Source organism: Octopus bimaculoides, chromosome 15 (assembly GCF_046866305.1).
Source record: "Octopus bimaculoides isolate indiv1 chromosome 15, ASM4686630v1, whole genome shotgun sequence".
NCBI classification, from domain to species: domain Eukaryota; kingdom Metazoa; phylum Mollusca; class Cephalopoda; order Octopoda; family Octopodidae; genus Octopus; species Octopus bimaculoides.
In genome coordinates, this window is record NC_142942.1 from 17701448 (window position 1) to 17728129 (window position 26682).

The 26682-nt window shown below is 36.0% G+C and overlaps 1 protein-coding gene across 1 annotated transcript; it reads right to left on the reverse strand.

Annotated features, from left to right (window-relative positions):
* Window positions 1-763: 763 nt before the first annotated feature.
* LOC106875056 (peptidyl-alpha-hydroxyglycine alpha-amidating lyase 2) lies at window positions 764-20630 on the reverse strand. Its single transcript, XM_089363487.1, has 10 exons — window positions 20080-20630; window positions 6793-6965; window positions 5799-5909; window positions 5027-5099; window positions 4739-4878; window positions 3644-3711; window positions 2749-2827; window positions 1799-1911; window positions 1368-1498; window positions 764-1203 (listed from the first exon to the last, which is right to left on the reverse strand). The coding sequence occupies exons 1-10, from the start codon at window positions 20185-20187 to the stop codon at window positions 1096-1098; spliced, it is 1104 nt and encodes a 367-aa protein (XP_089219613.1). The 5' UTR covers window positions 20188-20630; the 3' UTR covers window positions 764-1095.
* Between the last annotated feature and the right edge of the window lie 6052 nt (window positions 20631-26682).

Below are 26682 nucleotides of genomic sequence, written 5' to 3' on the forward strand. Positions count from 1 at the left end.
GATATATATACAGTGATCACATGGAGTGGATTATTAGTTAAATTTAACACCAATATAGTTGAAAGTGCTAATGATGTTGTTACAACCATTGAACCACACATATATGAATGCGTATACGGGAATATTTATAGAATATGTGTATATATTTAATTCAAAATACACATACATAAAAACAAATACTGTCGAAGGAGAAGGAGAAAAGAAGAGGGGGACCTATGCAAATTAAAAATATGATTTATAAAAATAAATATAATTTTATCAATAATTATATCGGTGGAATATCGGATACAGATCATACATATGCATATTGTATATATATATATATATATATATATATATATATATATATATATATATACGCATGTGTGTGTGTGTGTGTGTGTGTGTGTGTGTGTGTGTGTGTGTGTGTGTAGTTGAGCTTTGGTAGAATCGTGCAAATAAGTTTTGATTGGCTGTACTAGGATAACTGTTCTATTACCCCCACCTACTATCAATTAAAAGTATCTATGTCTGTTCTTAATTTATTTCATTTATATATCAACACACTTGATCACTGGTGTGTGTGTGTGTGTGTGTATTTATATATATATATATATATATATATATATATATAAAAACAAAAGTAAATGAGTATATGCATATATACGTACAGGTATGTGCATACCGACATCCATATATATATATATATATATATATATATATATATATATATATATATATATATATATATATGTATGTATGTATGTATGTATGTATGTATGTATATTTTGTTTGCATGTTTATGTGTTTGTGTTAGTCACTCTGTGTTTGCTGGTATTGGAGAGTCTGCATGTCGCTTTGTGTGTGTGTGTGTGTGTGTGTGTGTGTGTGTGTGTGTGTGTGTGTGTGTATCCTATGCATTGCAAAAGATAGACATTTTTATTTCTTTATTTATATTGTTTCCCCATCACTGCCATTATTACTTCTCTTTCTCTCACCCGATAAGGTACAGGTAGAGATCAGAACTATAATTAACTTCTAAATTAATAGTAATCTAATTAGTAACTAAATCCAACCAATGATGAATTAACCCCAAAATTAAAATGGCGTCATTCATTAATACTGGAGTTTGAATAGTGGGTTGTCTTCGTTGAGTATGTCCGTGACGTAGACCGCACGTCCGTTCGGTGCAACAGCAATGTCGTGGGGCATAGCTTTGTTGTTCTGGAAAAGAAGAATGGCAGGAGACAAAAATTAAAGAACATCCTGGTTTTGTTTTTCGTTTTGGGATAATGCGGGTGTATGGGATAGACAAGTATTCTGAGAAATTGTTGGTGGAGGGGAGCAAGATTGTACGAGTTCGTGTATATGTATGTGATTAAACTCACCTGGTTTCTCGTCATTAAATTCATCTGGTTTCTTCCGGTGTGCCAGGTAGCAATAACTTCACCATTCAGTAAGCCGATGGTACTGCCAAAACCTCGTCCAGACAACATACTGGCCACGTAAAGAACATTCACTGTGGAATAAAAGAGAAAGAGAAAGACGGGGCGTGATTGTTTAACAGTAAGAGAAAGCGTATAAATTAAGGTTCATAAGATATTGTTAACGATCATAATTTTTAACTGTATCGGTATAAAGTACAGACAGGGATCATAGAATAAATGTAGATTTGTGACGTACTGTCAGGTGGCATACTTGAAATGTAGATTTGTAAAGAAGTGCTACAGCTTATCGTTCCAGTGTAGTCTTATGAAATACTATAAGTCACTGAGATGAGAGGGTCTATAGACTAATTATATAAATACGAAATACTTACTGTTAGGATCGTACTTTACAGCATAGATACGCCCCAGCTGCTTCCTCACCAAAGATGACACGAATTTACCAGTTTCCTTTTCATCCTTCAGACCAGCCTTAAAGCACAGAATCCTAGTGAAAAGATGCATATATTTATATATATATAACAGCAATAATATAACAACCAGATAATGATGTGTATTTAAAAATATCTCTAGCATATAGATATAAACAAGTTACAGAATATCGGTACGCCTGGCAAGCCGTGTCGTTTAACTTGCATGCGGATTGGTCAAAAATATATTCTAAAAATTCAACTTGTTGGAGCGTTCTAAGAGGGTCAAAGACTCAACTGTCAGTTGAACACATTTGAAATTTGATGATTATAATATGTATGAAAGCGCTAATTTAACTTTATGAGCATTACAATATATATATATATATATATATATATATATATATATATATATATATATATATATATATATATACTACATATGTGGAAAATCGGTGTGTGTTTGTTTGTGGTGTTGTTAGCTAACTCCTCCAACATCGTTTTATTGATTTTGATGAAACTTGACACGTGAGTAAGACTCATGTCTGGAAACCTCGTGACATATTTAGATTCTTGAAAAAAATCGATAATAGGGCCCTTCCAATGGATCCTTCTATCTACTACATATTACTATTTTATTTAAACAACCCGAATATCTTTACCCCCGGGAATTACCGGGTACACCATCTAGTATATATATATATATATATATATATGTATATATATATATATATATATATATATTGTGGATGATATATAGATATAATTGAATATTTGAGAAGTATACACACATAGTGATATATATATATATATATATATATATATATATATGATATGATATTATATTATATTATATTATATTATATTACAATGTACGTATGTATACACATATACGAACACAGAAGTGTTCTTACCGTTTGTTCTCTCGGTCGGCCACATATATACGGTCCAACTGCTCCACCAATGTTATACTGTGAACTACATTCATTTGATCTGTGAAGAAACAAGAAATGCAATTAGAATGGTTTATAGAACACATACATACATACATACATACGCACATCGTGTCCTTGGTGTAAGGCATGCTGTGTAGGGGGTTTGTAGGGACGGTGATGCGCAGTGAAGCAGAGAAGTTTAGAAATTGTTTTTGTAATATCAGACTTAATACCTCGCGTGAGTTAACACCACTACCCGGCACATTCAGTACCCTTAGTGGAGTCCACTCTATTACAAGTATTCTAGCTATGTCTCTGCTTTGAGTTCATCATATTCCCTTATTCATATCAGATTCTGGGGTTTTTTACAGCAACATTTAAAAAAAATTAATGAAATTGATATCTGAATTACTTCCCTTAGATTACTGCAGATAGAGTTACCTCCCTTAACTGAGTTTTTCGTGCTTGTTTTGTTTCTTTTTGTGATTTTAATGACGTTTTTTTTTTTTTTCACTGCGACATGATTTGCTGATTTGTAAAACATGTGACGTTCATTTATTTCTCTTCAATTATCGTTTAATCTCTTACTTGTTTCAATCATTAGACTGTTTCAATCATTAGACTTAAAATTTACATTTTAAGCCTTTTACTTCCTCTGTTTGTTTCTTTCACGGAGCGCTAAGTTATGGGGACGTACACTCACCAACACCGGTTGTCAAGCGGTGGTGGTGAACGAACACACAGTCACACACGCACACACACACACACATGCATACATACTCACACACATACACACACATACACACATTTACACACATTCTTGGCGTGCTCTTGTATAACAAATAAAGGAATCGTTTCAAAGAGAGCGACTTACAATTTCTTCCGATGTAAGACAGGAAAGTTCCATTCTTTGAGAATTTCATCACCCTGCTGTTACAATAACTGCAAAGAGAAATGGGATCGTCTGCTTTTAAGTAACTTGTCTTTTTCCTCTTTAAATAACTTTCTCACCATCTCGTCATCATCATCATCGTCGTCGTCGTCTTCAACAACTGCTAGAGCAACAACAACAACATCATCATACTTGACCACATCGTACTCACACGCATAAGCGAATAATATATATATTATATGTTTATACATATATGTATATTTATGTGTATAAATATATATGAGGCAAATAAGAAAATGGCGAAGATAAACAATCAACAAACGTCAGCCAGTAAACATTCAATTATATCTATTTATTAATTGATTAAAACATTTGTGTTATTCAAGTAAACGTTTATTTGAATCACTTACACAAATGTTTGTAATTAATTAATAAATAGGTATAATTGAATGTTTACTGGCTGGTGTTTGTTGATTGTATATGCTCTCCATTTTCGTATTTGTCTTATAAATCCTGGGTAAATTTTTAATTTACCCCCCTACCTAGTATTGAATTGCGATAGATAGTGCCATGCAATAGTAAGCACTTGGTTATAAATATGTAGATACACATCAAGTAGCATATTGGATATTTAATATCGCTTAAATGGCTTCTTAACCTCTAACTATATATATGCGTGTGTATATATATATATATATATATATATATATATATATATATATATATATATGATTGCATTGTTCAGTTAAATGGAGTTGCATGAAATGAACGTACTGCATTACCTCTGGATATCCATGTTGCTTATTTTGATATATATATATATCAAAGACAGGTGTGTAAATAAAAAAAAAACAGGTGTATTAGTTTAACGCTCAGGATGGTGAGAAAGTATTTTATGTTTCGAGCCTACGCTCTTCAACAGAAAGGAACAGGAGAAAATAAACAGAGAGAATAAAAAAAGCTTTAGTGGCTAGCGGTCGATCATGGCGATATGTATGTATGTATGTATGTATGTACGTAAGCCCAAATTTCGTAAAAGTATCCGAAATCGGAAAAAATGGAATCAGCATTTCTTACCCGTCGGCCACAAAGAATTGTCCATTGGAAGCAACAGCTACATCTGTCGGTTGACAAAAGTGACTCTCGTCTGTTCCTGGAGTCAACCTGATGCCAAGAATCATAGAGGGTTGATTTGATCCAGCTGAGAACTTCATCACCTACAAAGACAATCCACCAAACAAGGTCACAAATTTTGTAGGAGGCGGGGATGAAGAGTGAGGACAACAACAAAATACACCCTGTCACAACACAATGTACTTCGAGGTGGATTTCACCACCCCAACCATCCCGCACCCCGCCGCTTACCTGATGCAGTCCAACATCTGTTGTCCAAATATTATCTTCTTGGTCAATTGTTATACCATGAGGTAAATAAAACCTGTAGAAAAAAAATACATATATATATATTAATATATAAAACATATTTATGAAATTCATACATCACGCATACACATGTATACATAGATATGTGTATGTGTGTGCATGCGTATATATGTGTGCGCATGCGTGTGCTTGTATATATATATATATATATATATATATATATATATATATATATATATATATATACGATGGGCTTCTTTCAGTTTCCGTCTGCCAAATCCACTCACAAGCCTTTGGTCGGGCCGAGACTATAGTAGAAGACACTTGCCCAAGGTGTCACGCAGTGGAAATGAACCAGGAACCATGTGGTTAGGGTTAGGGTTAGATAGATAGATAGATAGATAGATAGATAGATAGATAGATAGATAGATAGATAGATAGATAGATAGCTGCATTTATAAACAAGTGTGAGAGATTGAAAAAGTTTTCAGTTGTTTAAAATATTTAATATTGGTTTCAAATTTTAGCACAAGGCCTACAATTTCGGGGAGGGGGCTTGTCGATTACATCGGCCCCAGTGTTTAACTAGTACCTCTTTTATCGGCCCCGAGAGGATGAAAGTCAAAGTCAACCTCAGCAGTATTTGAACTCTAAACATATTTTTCCGGTGCAATAACAATTCTGCCAATTCACCGCCTTATTGAAATAGTAATTTTAAAATGATGTGTTAACTAAAAAAATTCTACCAACTTACAAATTGGCGCCAAACGATGACACTTCTGTTCCGGTGCTGTTTGATAAAGTTACAATAGTGTTCTGCTTGATTGCACCGTGGCCTCGGAAGTTATTCAATCGATCAAAAGACCTGTGAAAGAAAAAAGAATAAATGAATTGATAAATAAAAGAATTTCGGAGACATACGTACAGCGTGCTAGTTCGTGATGATGTAGGGATGTATTTAACGGGTAAAGGAATACATATATGTATGTATGTATGTATGTATGTATGTATGTATGTATGTATGTATGTATGTATGTATGTATGTATGTGTGTATGTATGTGGGGACAGCTTGGTCTGCAATGTTTGCAGTCGTGTATACTTGTCAAGAGCAGGGCTCATTAGCCACCAACGGAGCTGCAAATGCAAAATATAAGTTAGTCCTAGAGCGCACAATGTTCCTGAAGGTCGGCAATGATCTTCCTCAGTCACGAGTGGACTGCCATCATGTATGTATGTATGTATGTATGTGCATGTGCGTGTGTGTGGTGTGTGTATGTGTGTGCATGCGTGTCTGTGTGTCGGGGATGGTTGTTTCTGTTGTAGGCCTTATGTACATGGCAATGTATCTTTCATCACGTATGTGTACGTGTGCGCGTCTGTGTATGTATGTGTGTGTGCAATAGCCGACATCATAAATGTTGGCTGGCTGGTTGTTTGATTTCTCCAGTCGTATTTTACAAACACAAACAGGATGAAAAGTACCAAGCTTTAAAAAGAAAATCCTAAGGCTGATTTGTTCGACTAAAACGCTTCAAGGTGATGCCCCAGCATGGCCGCAGTCAAACGACTGAAACAAATAAAAGCTAAAAGACAAAAGATTAATATCAGGTACATGGTAACTTTTCTGAGTATTCTAAAACTTGTTGATATCCTGTTTTGGTTCAACTTTCACGAGAATGGCCCCTGCTTAATTACAATGATATAGGCATAAGTTAGAACATTAAGAAGTTATTGGTTAAGAGCTTACCTGGCGCCCCATTCTCGTGTACCCCTATGGAAGACCACAACGTCGCCATTTTGGTTGGTGTCCAACCCGCTCACCTGTCGAACTGTGGCGTCCTTCCACTCTGGCCACTCAGCAACCGGACGTAGATTAGTCGGCCAACGCACTTCATGGTTCAAATTGTTATAACCGATTTCCTGGTAATAATAAAAATGAAAAATATTATAATAATAATGATAATAATAATAATAATAATAATAATAATAATAATAATAATAATAATAATAATAATAATAATTCTTTCTACTATAGGCACAAGGCCTGAAATTTTGGGGGAGGGGATTAGTCAATTACCTCGGGTTCAGTGTTTCACTAGTACTTGATTTATCGACCCCGAAAGGATGAAAGGCAAAGTCGACCTCGGCGGAATTTGAACTCAGAGCGTAACGGCAGACGAAATACCTATTTCTTTACTGCCCACAAGGGGTTATACACAGAGGGGACAAACAAGGACAGACAAACAGATTGAGTCGATTATATCGATCCCAGTGCGTAACTGGTTCTTAATTTATCGACCTCGAAAGGATGAAAGGCAAAGTCGACCTCGGCGGAAATTGAACTCAGAACGCAGTGACGGGCGAAATACCACTAAGCATTTCGCCCGGCGTGCTAACGATTCTACCAGCTTGCCACCTTAATAATAATAATAATAATAATAATAATAATAATAATAATAATAATAATAATAATAATAATAATAATAATAATAATAATAATAATAATAATAATAATAATAATAATAATAATAATAATAATAATAATAATAATAATAATAATAATAATAATAATAATAATAATAATAATAATAATAATGGGTGGTTTTTACTCCTTAGATATGGAGCAGGGATAATCGCATGGACAGTAGACGAACTAAACAGCTTAGACAGAAAGACAAGGAAGTTGCTAACTGGATATGGGACACTTTATTTCACGTTGCTCCAATTCACTCAGCTGTAGAAATGAGTTGCAGCGTCACTGGTGCCAAGCTGTGTCGGCCCCTTTGCCTTTCCCTTGAGTTAACAGTGGTGGCGAGGAGAAGGGGAGGCTGGTATACATGGGCGACTGATGGTCTTCTATAAACAGCTCTGCTTGGACTTGTGCCTCGGTCATTCATGATCAAAGGGGGGTCTTTACCCTATGCATATACACATATACACATTGCGCCTCCACGGGTGAACACTAAGCTATGATAAAAAAAAATTATTACATGTATCCAAAGAGCTGTGCTGTGAGATCGAGCTCAGGACAACCTAATTTCGCAGCGAACGTCTTAACCACACGGCCATTTTATTACAAAGCTGCATTTATCTCCGTGATAAACTAGATATATTTGCATAAGTGTGACATTAATTAGTAGTACATTAACGGAGGTTGTAGAATTACATTAATGATATTAATTAGAAGTATATTAACGTAGTTCATCAAAGCCAGATGTCTAATTGCTGAGAGTGCACAACTACTCAACAGGTAATCAGTGCTATGACTCTATGCCTATATGAATTAAGCAAATGGATTTGGATGTGTATAAGTACCTAATGAAATAGTATTAATGTTGGTGTTGCTGTTGTTGAAATCATATCGTTCATTGATGCTGAATAGAGCAGAAAGCGAACGAGGAAATAAAGAAAAAGGATGACAAAGTACGTAGATATAGAGATTGGCTGGTAGGTTAGTATGTAAATATGTATGTCGATGCCTACCTACCTACGTACCTACAAATCTATCTATCTATCTATTTATCTATCTATATATATATATATATATATATATATATATATATATATATATATAGCGAGAGGGATAGAGAGGAAGAGGCTTAAGTGCATAGTTATATAAATAGATAGATATGTAGATACATTGGTAGGTAGGTGTATGGACGCGTAGCTACCTATCTATTTATCTGTCTGTCTACCTATATATATATATTTATATGTATGCATATACACACACACACATACATTTATTTATCTATCAATTGATATATTTATCTGGATAGATAGATAGATAGATAGATAGATAGATAGATAGATAGATAGATAGATAGATAGATAGATAGATAGTAGGTAGGTAGGTAGGTAGGTACGTAGGTACGTAGGTAGATAGATAGATAGATAGATAGATAGATAGATATCTTTTTATTATAGCCACACAGGGCTAAATACAGAAAATGGACAAATTACAATGTAGAGCTTTTCTTTTGGGGGGGAAAGGGGGGGGATAATTTCGATCAAAAGGGATCGCGGAAAAAAGGGGGGGTTTCGATCAAAAGGGATCGCGGGAAAAAAAATAGATAGATAGATAGATAGAGAAAATAAAATGCGGAGGAAGGAAGAATTAAATAACAGCAACAATGATGTTAAAGGAAAAGAGAGAAAGAAGGGAAAAAAACGTTCCGGAAAAAAGGAACAAAACATGGAAGAAAGCTGTACAAGTGAGATTACAAGCAGACGACACCATGTTAATGACGTCACAACAGGGCGGGTCGGAGTGAAATGAAAGCGAAAGCGGAGGAGTAAGGGAGAGGGGAGGGGAAAAGGAGTAAGAGAGAGAGAGGTGAACATAAAGTGACAGTGCTGATATCCGCAATATGGCTGAAAGAAAAGCTCATGGGAGTATTCTCTTAACTATATATAATCGTGGTAGGATCACACATATAGTGAATTGAAAAAAAGAAACTCCGTTCGTCTGAGTTTATCAAAGCAATCAGTAGACAAAACCTAGAAATGTTTGGAATCTAAAAACAAGTAGGAGCATGAGATGGGATACGAGGATCGAAGATTTTGAAGAATACACACGATTCAGATTGGAGTGGATCTGCGTTTGATGTTGGCGTTGACGTTTAACCCCAGGTCAGCACTGATCTGTGGGCCTATGATCAAAGTTATGCCAGCTGTGACCATCCTGCTCTTTCTCCCTCTCTCTCTCTCTCTCGATATATACATAAATAGGTGTGCGTGCGTGTATATATTCGTGTGTGCGTGTGTGTGTGTGTGTATCACTCTCCTTTTCTTTAGTAATACACTAAGGTGAGATTTGAGGAGAATTTTGCTATTTCTAGCGTTGGCTAGGAGTGGATCTAGTCTTTAGTTGTAGTAGGAGGAGGTTGAAGAAGGTAAAAACGTAACAGAACATGTAGCAGTTGGAGTAGAAGTGGGAGATGTTTTGACACAGGGGAGTTGCAGTCATAACGGTGGTGGTGGTGGTGGGAGATGGTTATAGTACACAGGACATGTAGTAGTGAGAGTAAAGGTAGTGGCAGTGGGAGATGGTTATGACCACAAAAGTTACATAGAAGTGGTTGACCAGTTAGATAATTACGACAGAGAAAACAAACGTAATAGATGGGGTGGGGATGACAGATAAAAACAGGGGTGGTGCTGGTGGTGGCAGGGGCAGCGGCGGTGGAGGTGAATGAAAGAAGACGGATTTAATATACAAAGATGGCGAAAATAATTGATACAATGGTTGTTGTTGTTGTTGTTGTTGTTGTTAAACCGCAGGTCAGCAGTGATTGCGTAAACCTATGATTAAAGACACTCTACCTATGACCAACCCATCATTGTTTCTTTTTTGTCTTGGGGTTTTTTAGTTTGTTTGTTTGTTTTTCTTCAATCACAATAATCTGAGACTATTATTAGTGTTCAGGTCACTACTTGGAATCGAACTCGGAATCTTGGGGTTAGTAGCCCGCGCTCTTAAATAATGTAAATAATGTAAACAATCTGAGACTACTTTTATCTAACGCGTCCCTTCATTTCATAAGACGATATGTATGATTTGAGGGAGGACTGGGTTGTTATTTCTAACATGTCAATCGTTTGTTCGTATGAAGACAGCGTAGGATGAGACGGTTTACAACTATAATGATGAGGGTACGTTTAGTCGGGAAAACGATAGTAGTAGTAGTAGTAGTAGTAGTAGTAGTAGTAGTAGTAGTAGTAGTAGTAGTAGTGGTGGTGGTGGTGGTGGTGGTGGTGGTGCGGTGGTGGTGGTGAGAGCGGTGATGGTACAAATAACCATTACTTAGTTACCATAGTAAATCAGTTCATTCAATAAGTATTTTCATTCATAATGAGTGTGTGTGGGTGTGTGGGTGTGTATGTGTGTATGCTTGCGTCTGTATGGCTGGTTATGTGTTTGTGTGCTTAGATTTATATCCAGTTGTGTCCGCCTCTGTCTGTGTGTGTGTGTGTGTGTGTATGTGAGTGTATGTGTCCGTGGTTCGTTGTGTGTTTATATCTGTACGCGACGGATATGGACTAAATGGCTAAACGAGAAAAGAAATTTGCTCTTCAACCAAGCAGTCGCGAGTTCGTTCTCACGACGATGTGATCTGAGTCTTGGAAATGAAATTAGACAGAAAGGGAGATTCTATGGAAGGTCGTCTGATGGACCATATGCCCATAAATGGTTCAGCTACGTTTTACATGTATCACTCTGTGTTGAGAAGGATTTGCCAAATCTATTGTTATGTTAGACCAGGGCTTTTCAAACTTTTTGACTTGCAGACCCCTTTATATTTCAGGCTTTACCTTAGGGACCCCCTTATAAACGCTTATGAAATTTATACATAAATATTTGCTTAAAATAACATATATTTTTACATTTATTTATTTAACAGTATTTAACAAATAGGTTTATTGTCAATGAAAAGATTTCGATTAAAAAACATATATAAAATCAAATTGCCCATAAAAAGTATTTGCTGTCTACGGACCGCCTGTCTTGTCCTTGCGGACCCCCTGTGGTCCGCGGACCACAGTTTGAAAACCCCTGTGTTAGACAATGCTCTTGGCCATCCTCTACAGTTTTATGATAGTCAAACGAAATCTAAAATAGAGAACAAACCTCCAAACACAAAATCTCTTTTACACCTGAAGGATGGAAGCGTAATAGTTACATTCAAGGAAGAAATCCTTTGTGAAAATTCATCAACAGACGAGTCTTGGTATGACTAAGATATCTCTGGCGGTCATTTAGAATTTTAAATGTCAAACGTCTTAGTGACATCGTCTGGAAAAAAAAAAGGTCATTGCAAAACTACTAAAAATGCACTTTCGAAAGAACTACGTAACTCACGGAACGGTTTTCAAGGATGATTTGCGACGGTGGAGGAAAGAAAGCACTGAGGTCATAAAAGAAGTTTTAGACTTGATGGGCGAGGATGGTTTAGTTTTGGGTAATGAAATATGAAATTTTGGAAGGGAGTGTTGATAGAAAAACACAAGAAGGCGCGTCTTTTTCTTGTGAAGATTTTCGTTTAAATTTCGCTGAAAACATAAAAACACACGAAGACAGCAGCAGTGGCGTAATTGTATAGCGACAATAAAAACTGGCACATTTAAAACCTTTTGACCAATTCTAATGTTTCCTGGTTAATACCAATGTAAACTTGTGAAAAGATTTACAACAAATACGTTGATTAATTTGGCCGATGAAATGACGAAATTTTGCTTGCCAAATAATTGAATATTTCCAATATATGTATATATATACATATACATACATATATATATATATATATATATATATATATATATATATATATATATATATATATATATATATATATATATATATATATGCGCCTACGCATATATATTCCCAACCGCATTGTTCAGTTTTATTTCAAGATTTCTTGCCAATAGAGAAAGAGCCGGTTTCTAGCTTAGATTCAAGGTTCCTTCATTGGAATTTCAACATCAACAACAGGGTATTTTTGTTTGTATGTATGTATGTATGTATGTTCGTTCTAGGTTTTATTTTTCTAGTTTCTAACCAATGGACAAAGAGCTTGCTGCTAACCTTGAAATAGAATACTTTCGCTGCAACTTGGAAAACATCCGTTTCGTCATGTTATATATATATATATATATATATATATATATATATATATATGTTTGTTCTTAAACACTCATTCATCTATGCATGCAAATATTTGCACATGTGGATCTTATATTACATACTGAACTTCATGAATTTACGTGTGTGTGTGTCTGTGTTATATTTCGATGGTTTTCTTCTGCTGAACATCATCTGCAAAAAGTATTTTCTGTTTAGTTCGACTACATGTGAGAGCAGGTGGTGGGGGGCATGTATACATGTGTGTGTGCGTATCTCTAGCCACTAAACCTTTTTCTTATTTTCTCTTTCTCTCTCTCTCTCTCTGTTTATTTTTGTGCCCCTTTCTGTCGAAGGGCGTAATCTTCAGACGTAAAAAACTTTTTCACTTCTCGAGAGTTAAGCTAATGCATCTGTTTGTTGTCTACACACCCATCTTCGTCTTTTGTTTTTGTTTTGTTTTTGTATATTCTCACTATATATATATATATATATATATATATATATATATATAATATATATGATAGATCGCTAGCCACTACACATTCTTTATTTTCTCTCCTTGTTTCTTTCTCTGTTCCTTTCTGTGGAAGAGCGTAGGCTCGAAACGTTAAAGACTTTTTCACTTCCCGAGCATTATATTAATACATCTGTCTGTTGTCTACACCACCTGTCTTTGTCTTTTGAAGAAGAAGAAGAAGAAGAAGAAGAAGAAGAAGAAGAAGAAGAAGAAGAAGAAGAAGAAGAAGAAGAAGAAGAAGAAGAAGAAGAAGAAGAAGAAGAAGATATTCTCATTTTTAAAATTATCTCTAGCTAATCGTTGAGAGGACGTGGGTGTTATCTTGGCGGAGGTTTGCGCTCTCTGAGGACTTTTGTTTCCTTTGGTATTATTTATCAATAAATCTTGCGGAGAGAATGAAATGAAAGGTGCTATTTGTTTGCGAATTAAGGTATATCGTAAGATATTACGATATAAAACGACACGTGACACAACATTTCTAGGATAGATTACAGTTACGTGTGAATAACAATAGGAAGTTTTGGGATGTTGTTATTTACAAGATTAGATAAATATGTATTTATTGTGTTACTTCTGTGTTTGTGAAAGGCACGCATTGTTGTCTGCATTCAGATAAAAGTTTGTTACCATCATATCTTTACCGACATTGTATACTTTACAAAACTATTTGGTTTCATTGTCTGAGTTGGACCCAACATTAATACATATGCATACTTCTGTGTGTGTGTGTGTGTGTGTGTGTGTGTGTGTGTGTGTGTGTGTGTGTGTAGGTGAGTATCCATAGAGTTATATGCTTCTCTTGGCCATTACACACACAAACACTTACGCATACAAGTGCGCATACGCGCGTATGTGTATATACATACATACTTACACATGTGTGTGTGTATGTGTAGATTTATAAGTATATATATATATATATATATATATATAATGGAATAGTTACTATGATGCATTGTGCTGAATATATTGTATAAAGGATCGTGGGTAAGGCCAGAACAATGCGAAGTAAATGCAAGGCAAATCACAAGAAGACAAATATGTGAATTAACGTATTCAATATTTCGGGGTTATGACCCCATCTTCAAGAAATTGACGAATGTTGCCGACGTTTCTTGAAAATTGGGTCATAACCCCGAAATATTGAAAACAAGGGAAGTCTACATTAATTCACATATTTGTTTTCTTGTGATTTAACTTGCATTTACTTCGCATTATTTGGCCTTACCCACGATCTTTTATACAATATATATACATACATACATACATACATACATACATGCATACACACACACAAACATACACGCTCACACACACACATACACATAATGTGATGGCGTACCCCCGTATGAAGAATATATATATAATAAGTGTTTTTTTTGTTGTTGTTGTTTTAGTCACTGGATTGCGACCATACTGGGATACCACCTCGAAAGGTTAAGCCGAACAAATCGATCTCCAACGCTTATTTTCTCTTAAACTGGAACGTATTTTATCAGTGTCTTTTTTGCCTAACCGCTAAGTGACGAGGACTTAAACAAACCAACACCGCTTGTCAAACAATTGTAGTGGTGGTTGTGGTGGTGGTGATAGCAACAGTAGCGGGCAAACACAAACAGAAAGATACATACGCGCGCGCGCATGCAATCACAAGGCAATGGTCAGCCGGGGACCGTACCAGAAGACACACGCTCAAGGTACCACGCAGTGGGACTTAACCCAAATCCACGTGGTTGGAGATCAAGCTTCGTAACCACACACACACACACACACACCCATGCCTTAAACACATTTTTGTTGAAAGCGACACTCACAAATTAGCCTCATTCGACAATATTTCGGCCATAAACATCGCTAAAAGTCTTTGTTTACAACGTAAAGTGGATAGGAAGAGGAAAGGGGCGAAATACGCATGCTTCTAGACAAATAGCGTTTCAATGATTGTAATTACTTAAAAAAGATTCCTGTGTTTATGCAAACGTCGCCTAACAGCGCCACTTGTCTTGAGTACTCTTAGGGGCACCTGATTGAAAAGGCTTGCTTGAAGCGTTTATCAAAATATATTGCAAAAATTTGATATTCAATATTTCGGTGAAGTCTAATTGAACTTATTGAAGAAACTAAATCATAATGGCCGATATATATATATATATATATATATATATATATATATATATATATATATCGTCTTGGGATCTCTACTTCTTTGTTATCTCCCCTTCTTCTTAACTCTCCTGTGTGATCCTTCTGTCCGGCATTCGCCATGATAGATCGCTGACCACTACACTTATATTTTTTTCTCTCCTTGTTTCTCTCCTTGTTTCTTTCTGTGTTCCTTTCTGTTGAAGAGCGTAGGCTCGAAACGTTAAAAACTTTCTCTATTCCCGAGCGTTATACTAATACATCCATTTGTTGTTTACACCACCTGTCTTCGTCTGTTGTTTTTCGTAAATTTTCCCATATAGATAGATAGATAGATAGATAGATAGATAGATAGATAGATAGATAGATAGATAGATAGATAGATAGATATCTTTTCTCTTTCAAAAAATGTTTCTTCCAGTGTTCACTATTTTCCTTTCGTTGTGGTCTAACGACCCTCCATGTTTGTTTCCGTTCGGTTTCCTTGTATGTCTCCACTGTCATGTTTTTGTTCCCAACTTTGACCCTCCATAAATCCTGAATTTTATTCTAGAATTTATGGGACCAACTGTCTTTGAGGACTCATATTGTTGTTGAATTTTCGAAATAAGGACGGGTCATTCGGAGTTTTCTTTCCTCAGTCGAGTTCCAGATCATCTTTGCAGTTTCGGCTGGTTATACTCCAATCTAGCCGGCCCCAAGGAGAATCAAAGCTAAGAGCACTAGATTCCTAGGAGGAAAGTAGCGAATGTATACGAAAACAAGGACGGAAAGAAATCGGAAAACTGGTACCCAAATACAAATGTAAACAACAAGACATTAACAACAGGTGTCTTTGGACTAAAGACGAATTAGATTAAGTTGGCGTGTGTGGAAGTGAAGCCTTACGGCAGGGACATAAGGGATGACAGGCATGGGAAGGAATATAGATGTTGCAAGGATGGTAGTCGAACCAAGAAAGAAAGGTCAGGCTTGGTAGAACACCGATCACGTAGAAGGAGAGGAGAGAAGTAGAGGCAGAGGGGTAGAAGAATTAGGGAAGGACGAGAAAGAAAAAAGAAAAGGGAAAGAGTGAAGTGAAAGAGGAGAGAAGGTGAGAATGAAAGGAAGGCCAAGAATTGTGAGAGAGAGGGAGCCAAAGAAAAAAGAGTGGAAAGAACAAAGTAAGTGTGAAGGGGCTATTGAGAAATTTTGTCGTCTCAGCTTGTTTAATGGCCTTTTGCATGCAACCGATTCCTTTTAATGATAGCAAAATTGGTTCACGATATTCTTCAGGTTATTCTATCGCTTTTATTGTAAAGATACATATGTATGTATGTAATGTATGTGTCTCTATATGTGTATGTGACACTTGCCCAAGTTACTACGCAGTGGGACTGAACCCAGAACCATGTGGTTGGAAAGCAAGCTTCTTACCACACAGCCACGCCTGTGCATACATAAGTAAAGAAGTAAAACAAATAAACAATAGTGTACTGAGTAGACATTTGTTGTTGTTGAAGATGGTGGTGGGGGTGGGAGGTACTCGTGTTGGTGGTGGTGGTGGTGGTGGTGGTGGTGCTTCAAGTGTCCCTGTTGTTTACGTAGAATCAATAAATCATTCTGATTATTAGAATATCACAAATCATTAATCATTGAAATTATTATTAAATGGCATCTTGATCGATTTCTTTTTCCATTCCTCTTTGTCGTGGGTCGTTTTATGGTGGTGATGGTGGTGGTGGTGGGTAGGATTTCAGAGATCGATACATTAAATATCAGTCATATAAGAGTGTCGCTATAGCTCCCTCGCCTCGCCTCCATCCTTCATCCCCACCCCACACACACACTCAATCTGAAAAATACTTGTAACCTTTTTTGTTAGACATCATCATCATCCTCATCATCATCATCATCATCATCATCATCATCATCCTTATGAAGGCGGTATTTAGCGGTATTTTGTCTCTCTTCACGTTCTGAGTTCAAATTCTGCCGAAGTCAACTTAGCCTTTCATCCTATCGAAGTCGATAAATTAAGTACCAGTCAAGTACTGGGGTCGAAGTAATCGACTCATTCCTTCTCTAGAAATTGCTGGCTTTGGACGAAAATCAGAAAGAATAGCACCACTACTACTACTGCTACTACTACTACTACTACTACTACTACTACTACTACTGCTGCTGCTACTACTGCTACTACTACTACTACTACTGCTGCTGCTGCTGCTGCTGCTGCTGCTGCTACTACTACCATCATCATCATTATCATCATCAATAACAAAAATATTAACCACAGTAGTAATAATATTCTCATCATCATCATTATTATAACCATAATCATCATCACCATCACCAACGCCATGATCATCATCATCATCATCATCTACAACGAAATTGTTACTGTCACCACCTCATCATCACCATCATCATCGACATTATTATTATCATCATCATCATCATCATCATTAATACCAGCACCGAATACTGGTTATTTGGATTTTGATTTTTTTTTTCCTGTTTGTATCAGATATATTTCAATAAATAGCTGTTTGGTTTTAATTAATTTCCAAATTTTAATTAACTGTAATCAAATGAAGCGTCTCCCCCTTTAAATTACTTTTACTGGAGGAGACGCAGGATTTAGCGTGCTGTTGTTATTGTTTAACCCCAGGTCGGTCTGAACGAATAGATCTGTGACTGATGACGTTCTAGCTGTGACCATCCTGTTTTACCTTGGTTTGTTTTGCTTTTGTTTTTGTTTTTTTTTTCATCGGACATAGGTCATCTCTGATCACATATTGTAAGATGTATCATTTCTCTTCTCATTCAGAAGATATGGCTCGATTTGAAGAAGATTTTGGCTGTTATTTCTAGCAGATCAAACAACTGCGCAGAGTCTCCACCCACCTTTGCTCATAGTCCGGTCTTGGAGGATAAAGACCGTAGGAGGTTCTCTTTTAGGCTTGTTGTTGTTGTTATTTAACCCTAGGTCACTCCATACGTGCGGATATACAATATCCAAATGTGCCCTTGGGGGGTTTCTTTTGGTGGTCGGGGTCAGGGTTTGGCTGCAAATGCTAGGAGATGGTCGGAACCAGAAGAAGTTTCCTCGTTGGCGTGTTGTTATTTTACTTGTTGCTGATGTTGTTGTTGTTGTTTTTGCTAGTGGAGGGGGGGGGGGGGTAATGGCGTTGGTGGCATCGGTGGTGGTGCGTGTGTTTTTGTGTGTCTGTGTCTATGTGTGTTACGTCTTGCACGCGCGCCTGTGTGCTTTGGAGGAATATTACAGATTTTTCAATTAAGAGACAAATAACCAGCAATTCCTTCTCGTATATATATATATATATATATATAGGTATATGTATATATATATATATATATATATATATATATATATATATATATATATATATATATATATATATATATATATATATATATATAGGTATATGTATGTATATATACACACACACACATCAATCATATATACACACATGCAATGATGCACAATGATATATACCGTACGTACGTTCATATATACATATTTTCCTATGTATACATATACACATACGCACAATATATATACATACATGCTTACATTTATATATATATATATATATATATATATATATATAGCAAGAATTGATACATATAACAAAACATGTATTCGTAATTACATACATAAATATGTATGTATATATATATAGAGAGAGATAGATAGATAGATAGATAGATAGATAGATAGATAGAAGGGTACTCAACCAATTTATTGAGAGTTACATGTATGGATCAAAATTGTTTGACTCGAATTCGTTGGAACCAACGAATTTGAATCAAATTGTTTTGTTCTATATATATACATACATATACATATATATATATATATATACATACATATATATATATATATATATATATATATATATATATATATATATACTTAAGGCGGTGTTCCAGCATGGCCGCTGTCAAACTGAGTGAAACATGTAAGAGAATAAAAGAATATATATGTTGTGTAGATAGATAGATAGATAGATATTTATACACTTTATACTCACACAAATGCTCATACACACATACATATGGATACATAGAAAAATGGTTGGGTAGATTAGTAATAATGGATGGGTAGGTTGAAATGGGGGAGGGTGTTTTGTATATATTTGTGAATCTCTTCGTCCAGACATACACAAAGACTTGTTCGCATCCAAAAACAACTTGTTTCTATTAGGTGCTTGTCTTTGTTTTTGCCTGTGCAATATCTGAAGATCGATAGATAGATTGATAGATAGATAGATAGATAGATAGATAGATAGATAGATAGATAGATAGATAGATAGATAGATAGATAGATAGATAGATTCACAAATATATGCAAAACACACACACATATATGTATATATGTATATACATATACATATATATATATACATATATATATATATATACTATGTATGTGTGTGTCTATATATATATATATATATATATATATATATATATAAAAATACACACACACATACATACATGCATACAAATAGCATATAATATATACGCGTATATATATATATATATATATATATATATATATATATTACCGATAATGGTTTTTTTAACATACCGAACTACTTGGTAAAATTACTAATTATTAATTAATTATTAATTTTTACCCTATATCTGTAAGTATATATATATATATATATATATATATATATATATGAGGTCTGTGTATTGTAGTGGGTGTGTAGTGGGTATATATCTATACTTACCACGGCATCGTTGTAAAACGGTAAACCAGTGTTCCATCTGGTATGATGTCTTGCAGAAGAGAAACAACCAGCCAAGAAGAATACAAAAAAGACAGCCAAATATCTCATTGCGAGAGAAATAGTCAACAATTTGGCTTCAGTTTATTTCACAGCAGCTCACAGGACGCGACAGCAGTACGGCACCTGAGCTGAAAGGCAAAGTGTAGTTGGAGCAGAGTGAGAGAGAGAGAGAGAGCGACAGAGAGAGAGAGAGACTGTAGAGTGTTGCAGTGGCGCTTGTGACGATTAATGCCTCTGCTTCTGTTTGTCTTCTGGAGATATTGGAAGAAATCAACAGAATGAGACAGAGTAATAGGGGATGAGAGAGAGAGAGAGAGAGAATTAGAGACAGACAGACAGATGTAGAAATGGAGGGGGAGAGAGAGAGAGAGAGAGAAAGTGGTTAGAGATGGTGAGAGATATAGAGATACGGAGATTAAAATGATATGGCGAAAGTAGTAGAGACACAAAGAGGAGTGTGCAATATCGATAGAAGAAAAAAACAAAACGATAGAGTAAAGCAAAGAATGATTAGAAGAGATTTTTGTAACAGCAGCAGGTAAAAGATACCGGGGTGGGGAGAGACGGGGGGAGAGATGTGATAATAAACGAGGAAGGTGGGAAATTTTTATTTATCAATTTTGTAAATTTTTTTTTTTTTTTTTTTTTTTCCAGTCATCATACGAACAGACAGACAAACGCTAAAGAAGCAGAAACGGTAACAAACGATTTAATGGTTCGTTGACTAACTGATTGACAGTCATGCATCATTACGTTAAAAATCATTAGTATTTTATTAATAATTAACAAATATCGAACATCAGTTAATATATTATTATTATGACTGTTGCTGGGGTTTTTTTTTGTTTTTGGATAATCGTTGCTTAATGTAGCTGTTACTGCTCCTGATGCTACTGATGATGATGATGATGATGATGCTTGTATTCATATTCATAACATTATTAACAATTATAATTTATGCGACATCGCTTTGTTACCATATTGTCGCATCGAGCTTGTGTGTTTTCTTGCAATTGTGACGAATAATAATAATAATAATAAGATATCAATAACAATAACGATGAAGATGACGATGATGATGACGACGATGATGATGATGATAATAATAATAATAATAATAATAATAATAATAATAATAATAATAATAATAATAGTAATTGATAATGTTACATTCAACTAAAGACAAGGTGGTGGTGGTGGTGGTGGTGATGGCAGCAGCTGCAGTAGTAGTAGTAACAGTAGTAGCAGTAATTGAGGCATATCAGTTTACTATTAACTTTCCAATCATGCTTACTTTCTCCCTCTTTTTCTCTCTCTCTCTCTCTCTCTCCCTCGTGTACATATATATACATATATAATTATATAACAGCTACTATATGCATATATATATGCATATATATATATATATATATATATATATATATGTGTGTGTGTGTGTGTGTATATATGTATATATATAACGATGCGCATTTATGCATTTTTATGCGTGGAGGTGGGGGCTAGTTCGTTTATGTTTTCAGCTGCATGCAACTGCACATAACCCCTTTGCGTATGCAAATAACAACTGCAACTGACGTTGTGTTCGTGCACATACTTTCCAACAATAGACAGACAGACAGACAGACAGAAAGATAGATAGATAGATAGATAGATAGATAGATAGATAGATAGATAGATAGATAGACAGACAGACAGAAAGATAGATAGATAGATAGATAGATAGATAGATAGATAGATAGATAGATAGATAGATAGATAGACGGATGCACGTGTATATATATTGTTGTGGCTGTGTGGTAAGAAGCTTGTTACCCAACCACATGGTTCCAGGTTCAGTCCCACTTCGTAGCACCTGGGCCAAGTTTTTTCAACTATAGCCTCGGGACGACCAAAGCCTATGAGGGGATTTGGTAAACGTAAACTGAAAGAAGCACGTCGTGTGTGTATATATACATATATATATATATATATATATATGTGTGTGTGTGTGTGTGTGTGTGTGTGTGTGTGTATTCGTTTATTCTTTTATTTGTTTATATATATATATATATATATATATATATATAACTATTTATATATACATATATATACATATATATATATATATATATACACATACATATATATATAAGTATATGTATATATACATATATATATATATATATATATATATATATATAAGTATATGTATATATACATATATATACATACATATATATATATATATATATATATATATATATATATATATATATATATACATATATATATATATATATATATATATATATATATATATATATATACATATATATATATATACATATATGTATATATATATATATATATATATATATATATATATATATATACATATATATATGTGTGTGTGTGTGTGTATATATATATATATAAAGATAACTCCTTAAAGCCTTGGCTTTGTTATCTTCTTCTGTATAATATATATATATATATATATATATATATATATATATATATGTGTGTGTGTGTGTGTGTGTGTGTGTGTGTGTATGTATGTATATACATACTTGTCTATACCTATATATATTTATATTATATTATATGTACATGCACACATACATACATACATGTACATACATGTGGAACGCACAAACACGCACATTGAGCTGCTGCTGCTGCTTTTGCCGTGCTTTCAGCTGTCGCAGTCAAGATTGCAATATCAATTTTCTCACAGTCAATTACACTTTCTTAATTGCCCTAAGTACAAACACGCACACCTTCACATGCACACACACACACACACACATACATATAGGCATATTCACCCAGAAATACGCACATGACCTCACACGCAACAATATGCGTACAAACGTTACTCAGCCCTTCTTACGTAAAAGTATATACATATATACACACATCCACACAATCACGCACATATATACACACAGAAAACCAGAGATGAGGTTATTTCCTGTTGCTACCCCCAAGTTTTGCGATTCTTCGCTTACCCTGCAATTCTTGCTCTATATAAATTTGTGTGAGTGAGTGTTAGTAAGTGTGTGTGTGTACGTGTGTGTGTGTGTGTGAGTGTGTGTATGTGTGTGTGTGTGTGTGTGTGTGTGTGTGCGTGTGTGTGTTTGTATACACATATTTATGTGAATATAAGTATAAGTATATAGATAGAATGAAAGATAGATAGATAGATAGATAGATAGATAGATAGATAGATGCACTCCCTCACACATACACACGCGCACACACACACACATATAAACGTAAATGTAGATATACGTGTGTATACATATGTTCGAATATATACTCTCTCTCCCTCTCTCTCCTTCTCTCTCACTCTCTTTCTTTCTCTCTGCCATTACTTGTACATTGGTCAAACTGGTTGCGCTTAGCTGACCGATTTGCCGAACCTCCGAGACATTAGACTTGGCAATGACATACCGATCTTGCATCACTTCTGTTCGACTAGTCATTCGCTACAACAACATTTGTCTGTGTTCGGGATACAGGGGCCACTCGGATTCCCGCATCCGTCGAGAGCAGGAATTTATTTTCTGTCTTTATTCCTCAGTTCCACATGGTCTCAATTTATCATTTTCCTCTTCGTCTAAACCCACTTCCACATACATCTACACACACCACTCACCTTCCGCTGCTTCTCTTCTAGCACTCTCCACATGTCTCTACACCGTTATACTCACCACACATACCATTGTGCTCTTACAGTATATGTACACACCTACACACACGTACACCTACACCACACACACACTCCTTCCCACTCTGCGTACACTAGCACCAAACACCTCCCAACCCCTACCTTCTGCTACCCCTATTCCACCTCGCACCTCCATCGAGATCGACCAACATACATCTCCCGTAGATGTGTGTGTGTGTGCGCGTGTGTGTGCGTGCGTGTGTGTGTGTGTGTGTGTGTATGTGCGCGTGTGTTTGTGTGTGTGTGTGTGTGTGTGTGTGTGTGTGTGTGTGTGTGTGTGACGTCGTTCTAGTCGTTGTTGTCGTCGCCGCCCTTATAATCATCTACTTTGTCATCACTATCGCCATCGCAGCAACTATCGCTGCCGCCGCTGCCACCAGCGTCGTCATCGCTGCTGTTAACATCGTCATCACCATCACGTCGTCGCCGTCGTCGTCGCAGCCGCCATCGTCGTCGTCGCAGCCGCCATCGTCGTCGTCGTCGCCGCCGCCGAGTCCAAATCCCGTCAAGATAAACGGTGCTCTTTATCTCTCAAGGTCGGTAAAATGTAACACCTGTCAAGTAACGACGGACTCAATGGTATCGACAACCTCCTTCCCTAAAAATGGATGACCTTGGGACAAAATCAGAAACCTATGTATAAGTAGTGCATAAGTTTTATTCTACATGCATAAATTGCATATGGTTTTACATATATATACATACAGACAGACAGACGGACGGACGGACGGACGAATAGACAGACAGACAGACAGACAGACAGACAGACAGACAGATAGATAGATAGATAGATAGATAGATAGATAGATAGATAGGTATTAAAAAGCCAGCAACAAAAAGGGATTATTTTTACGACTGCAACCTTCGGTCATAAGTGTATGGCACCAAGGTTGGCTGGAATCTTAAAAGCAACGACAATAACAATATGAAGATATTTTCTACATTGGTGACCCCGTACGGATCCAATACAAAGAGACAATTAACCAAATCATCTCATTCTGACAAATCTTGTTGCTATACTTTTCATATTTATTGCTAACAAGAGCTGAATGGGTGAACCTCCATATTGTTGCTAAGAATAGTTGGGTGTTAGAATGGGAGTATTAATGTTAACTGTAAGGCGAAGAGCTGGAACTGGCAGAAACGTTAGCACGCCGGGCGAAATGCTTAGCGGTGTTTCGTCTGCCGTTACGTTCTAAGTTCAAATTCCGCCGAGGTCGACTTTGCCTTTCATTCTTTCAAGGTCGATAAATTAAGTACCAGTTACGCACTAGGGTCGATGTAATCGTCTTAATCCTTTTGTCTGTCCTTGTTTGTCCCCTCTATGTTTAGCCCCTTGTGGGCAATAAAGAAATAAGAAACGTTAGCACGCCGGGCGAAATGCTTAGCGGTGTTTCGTCTGTCTTTATGTTCTGAGTTCAAATTCTGCCGCGGTCTACTTTGCCTTTTAGCCTTTCAGGATCGATAAATTAAGTACCAGTTGCGTACTGGAGTCGATCTAATTGACTGGCCCCCTTCCTCCAAATTTTTGGGCCTTGTGCCTACAGTACAAAAGATTAATGTCAACTGTTTACAACAGATGATTGTTAGATTTAATTTGTATAACCTTCGTGTTTTTGATAACAATAGCCATGTGTTGATATAGCTGAGTCAATTATAGCAAGTGGTTGATGTTACAACGTCAGTATGATATATACATCAAATGTTTTTTTATAAAGGCTGTGTACGAGATCTTCAGCACATGCCAAAGTGTAATAAACACCTTTGCAATTACGATAAAAATAGCTACGTTGTTGTAGCATGAACTGGCTTGTTTTTGTATATGCTTTGTTTATTTTCAGAGGACATGCAATAGAAATATGTTAATGCTTGTGGAAGGTAATATGTTCCAGGTAATCTCAAGGTGCTGGCAGAAACGTTAGCACACCGGGCGAAATGCTTTGCGGCATTTCGTCTGTGTTCAAATTCTACCGAGGTCGACTTTGCCTTTCATCCTTTCGGAATCGATAAATTAAGTACCTGTTGCGTACTGGATTCTATTATAAGCTTTGTGCTTATAATAGAAAGGAATATAAATTCTGTGAATTTAAGGTGGCAAGCTAGCAAAATCGTTACCACGACAAGAAAAATTGCTTAGCGGCATTTCGACAGTCTTTACGTTCTGGGTTCAAATTCCGCCTAGGTCGACTTTACCATTCATCTTTTGGGGGTCGATAAAATAGGTATCAGTTGAGCACTGGGGTCGATCTAAATCAAGTCACTCCCTCTCCGAAACTGCTGGCATTGTGCCAAGATTTGAGCCAATAGGACCTCCGAGAATTAAACAGTCATTAGAGGTTATATATATATATATATATATATATATATATATATATATAGAGAGAGAGAGAGAGAGAGAGAGAGAGAGAGAGAGAGAGTGAGTGAGAGAGAGAGAAATGCACACACACACACACACACACACACAAACAGAAATGAGCGAGAAAGCTATAACTTAGCGTGCATATGCACCAGAGTTCAAGCTGAATCTGTGCTAAGCGGTTTCACTCTGCGTACTTTTAGCTCCGCTGCCATAGCAAAAGTCCTGATACTCTTTGACCAGACCTTATATACTTCCTTGTAATTTTTCTGCGCCAAATATCATTTATGTCCAGTAATAAATAATACAGTTATCTGTTCGTGAGTTGCCTTGAGTTGTTTTACACGCAGCTTTCTCCCAATAAGAAAGATGCAGCAACGGAACAATCTCCGCAACATAAACACCCAAGCGAACATATGCGATAATGTCTTCCACACTTTGATCAATATTTCAACCCTTTTTGACACAAACCCGC

What these genes read in the sequence shown, in the direction of transcription:
- LOC106875056 (XM_089363487.1), bottom strand. Translation starts at nt 20,187, where the DNA reads ATGAGATATTTGGCTGTCTTTTTTGTATTCTTCTTGGCTGGTTGTTTC. An exon ending in CAATTCTTTGTGGCCGACGG is followed by an intron (nt 3,712 to 4,738) that starts GTAAGAAATGCT and finishes TTCTCTTTGCAG; the next exon opens with TTATTGTAACAGCAGGGTGA. An exon ending in GTCTTACATCGGAAGAAATT is followed by an intron (nt 2,828 to 3,643) that starts GTAAGTCGCTCT and finishes GTTTCTTCACAG; the next exon opens with ATCAAATGAATGTAGTTCAC.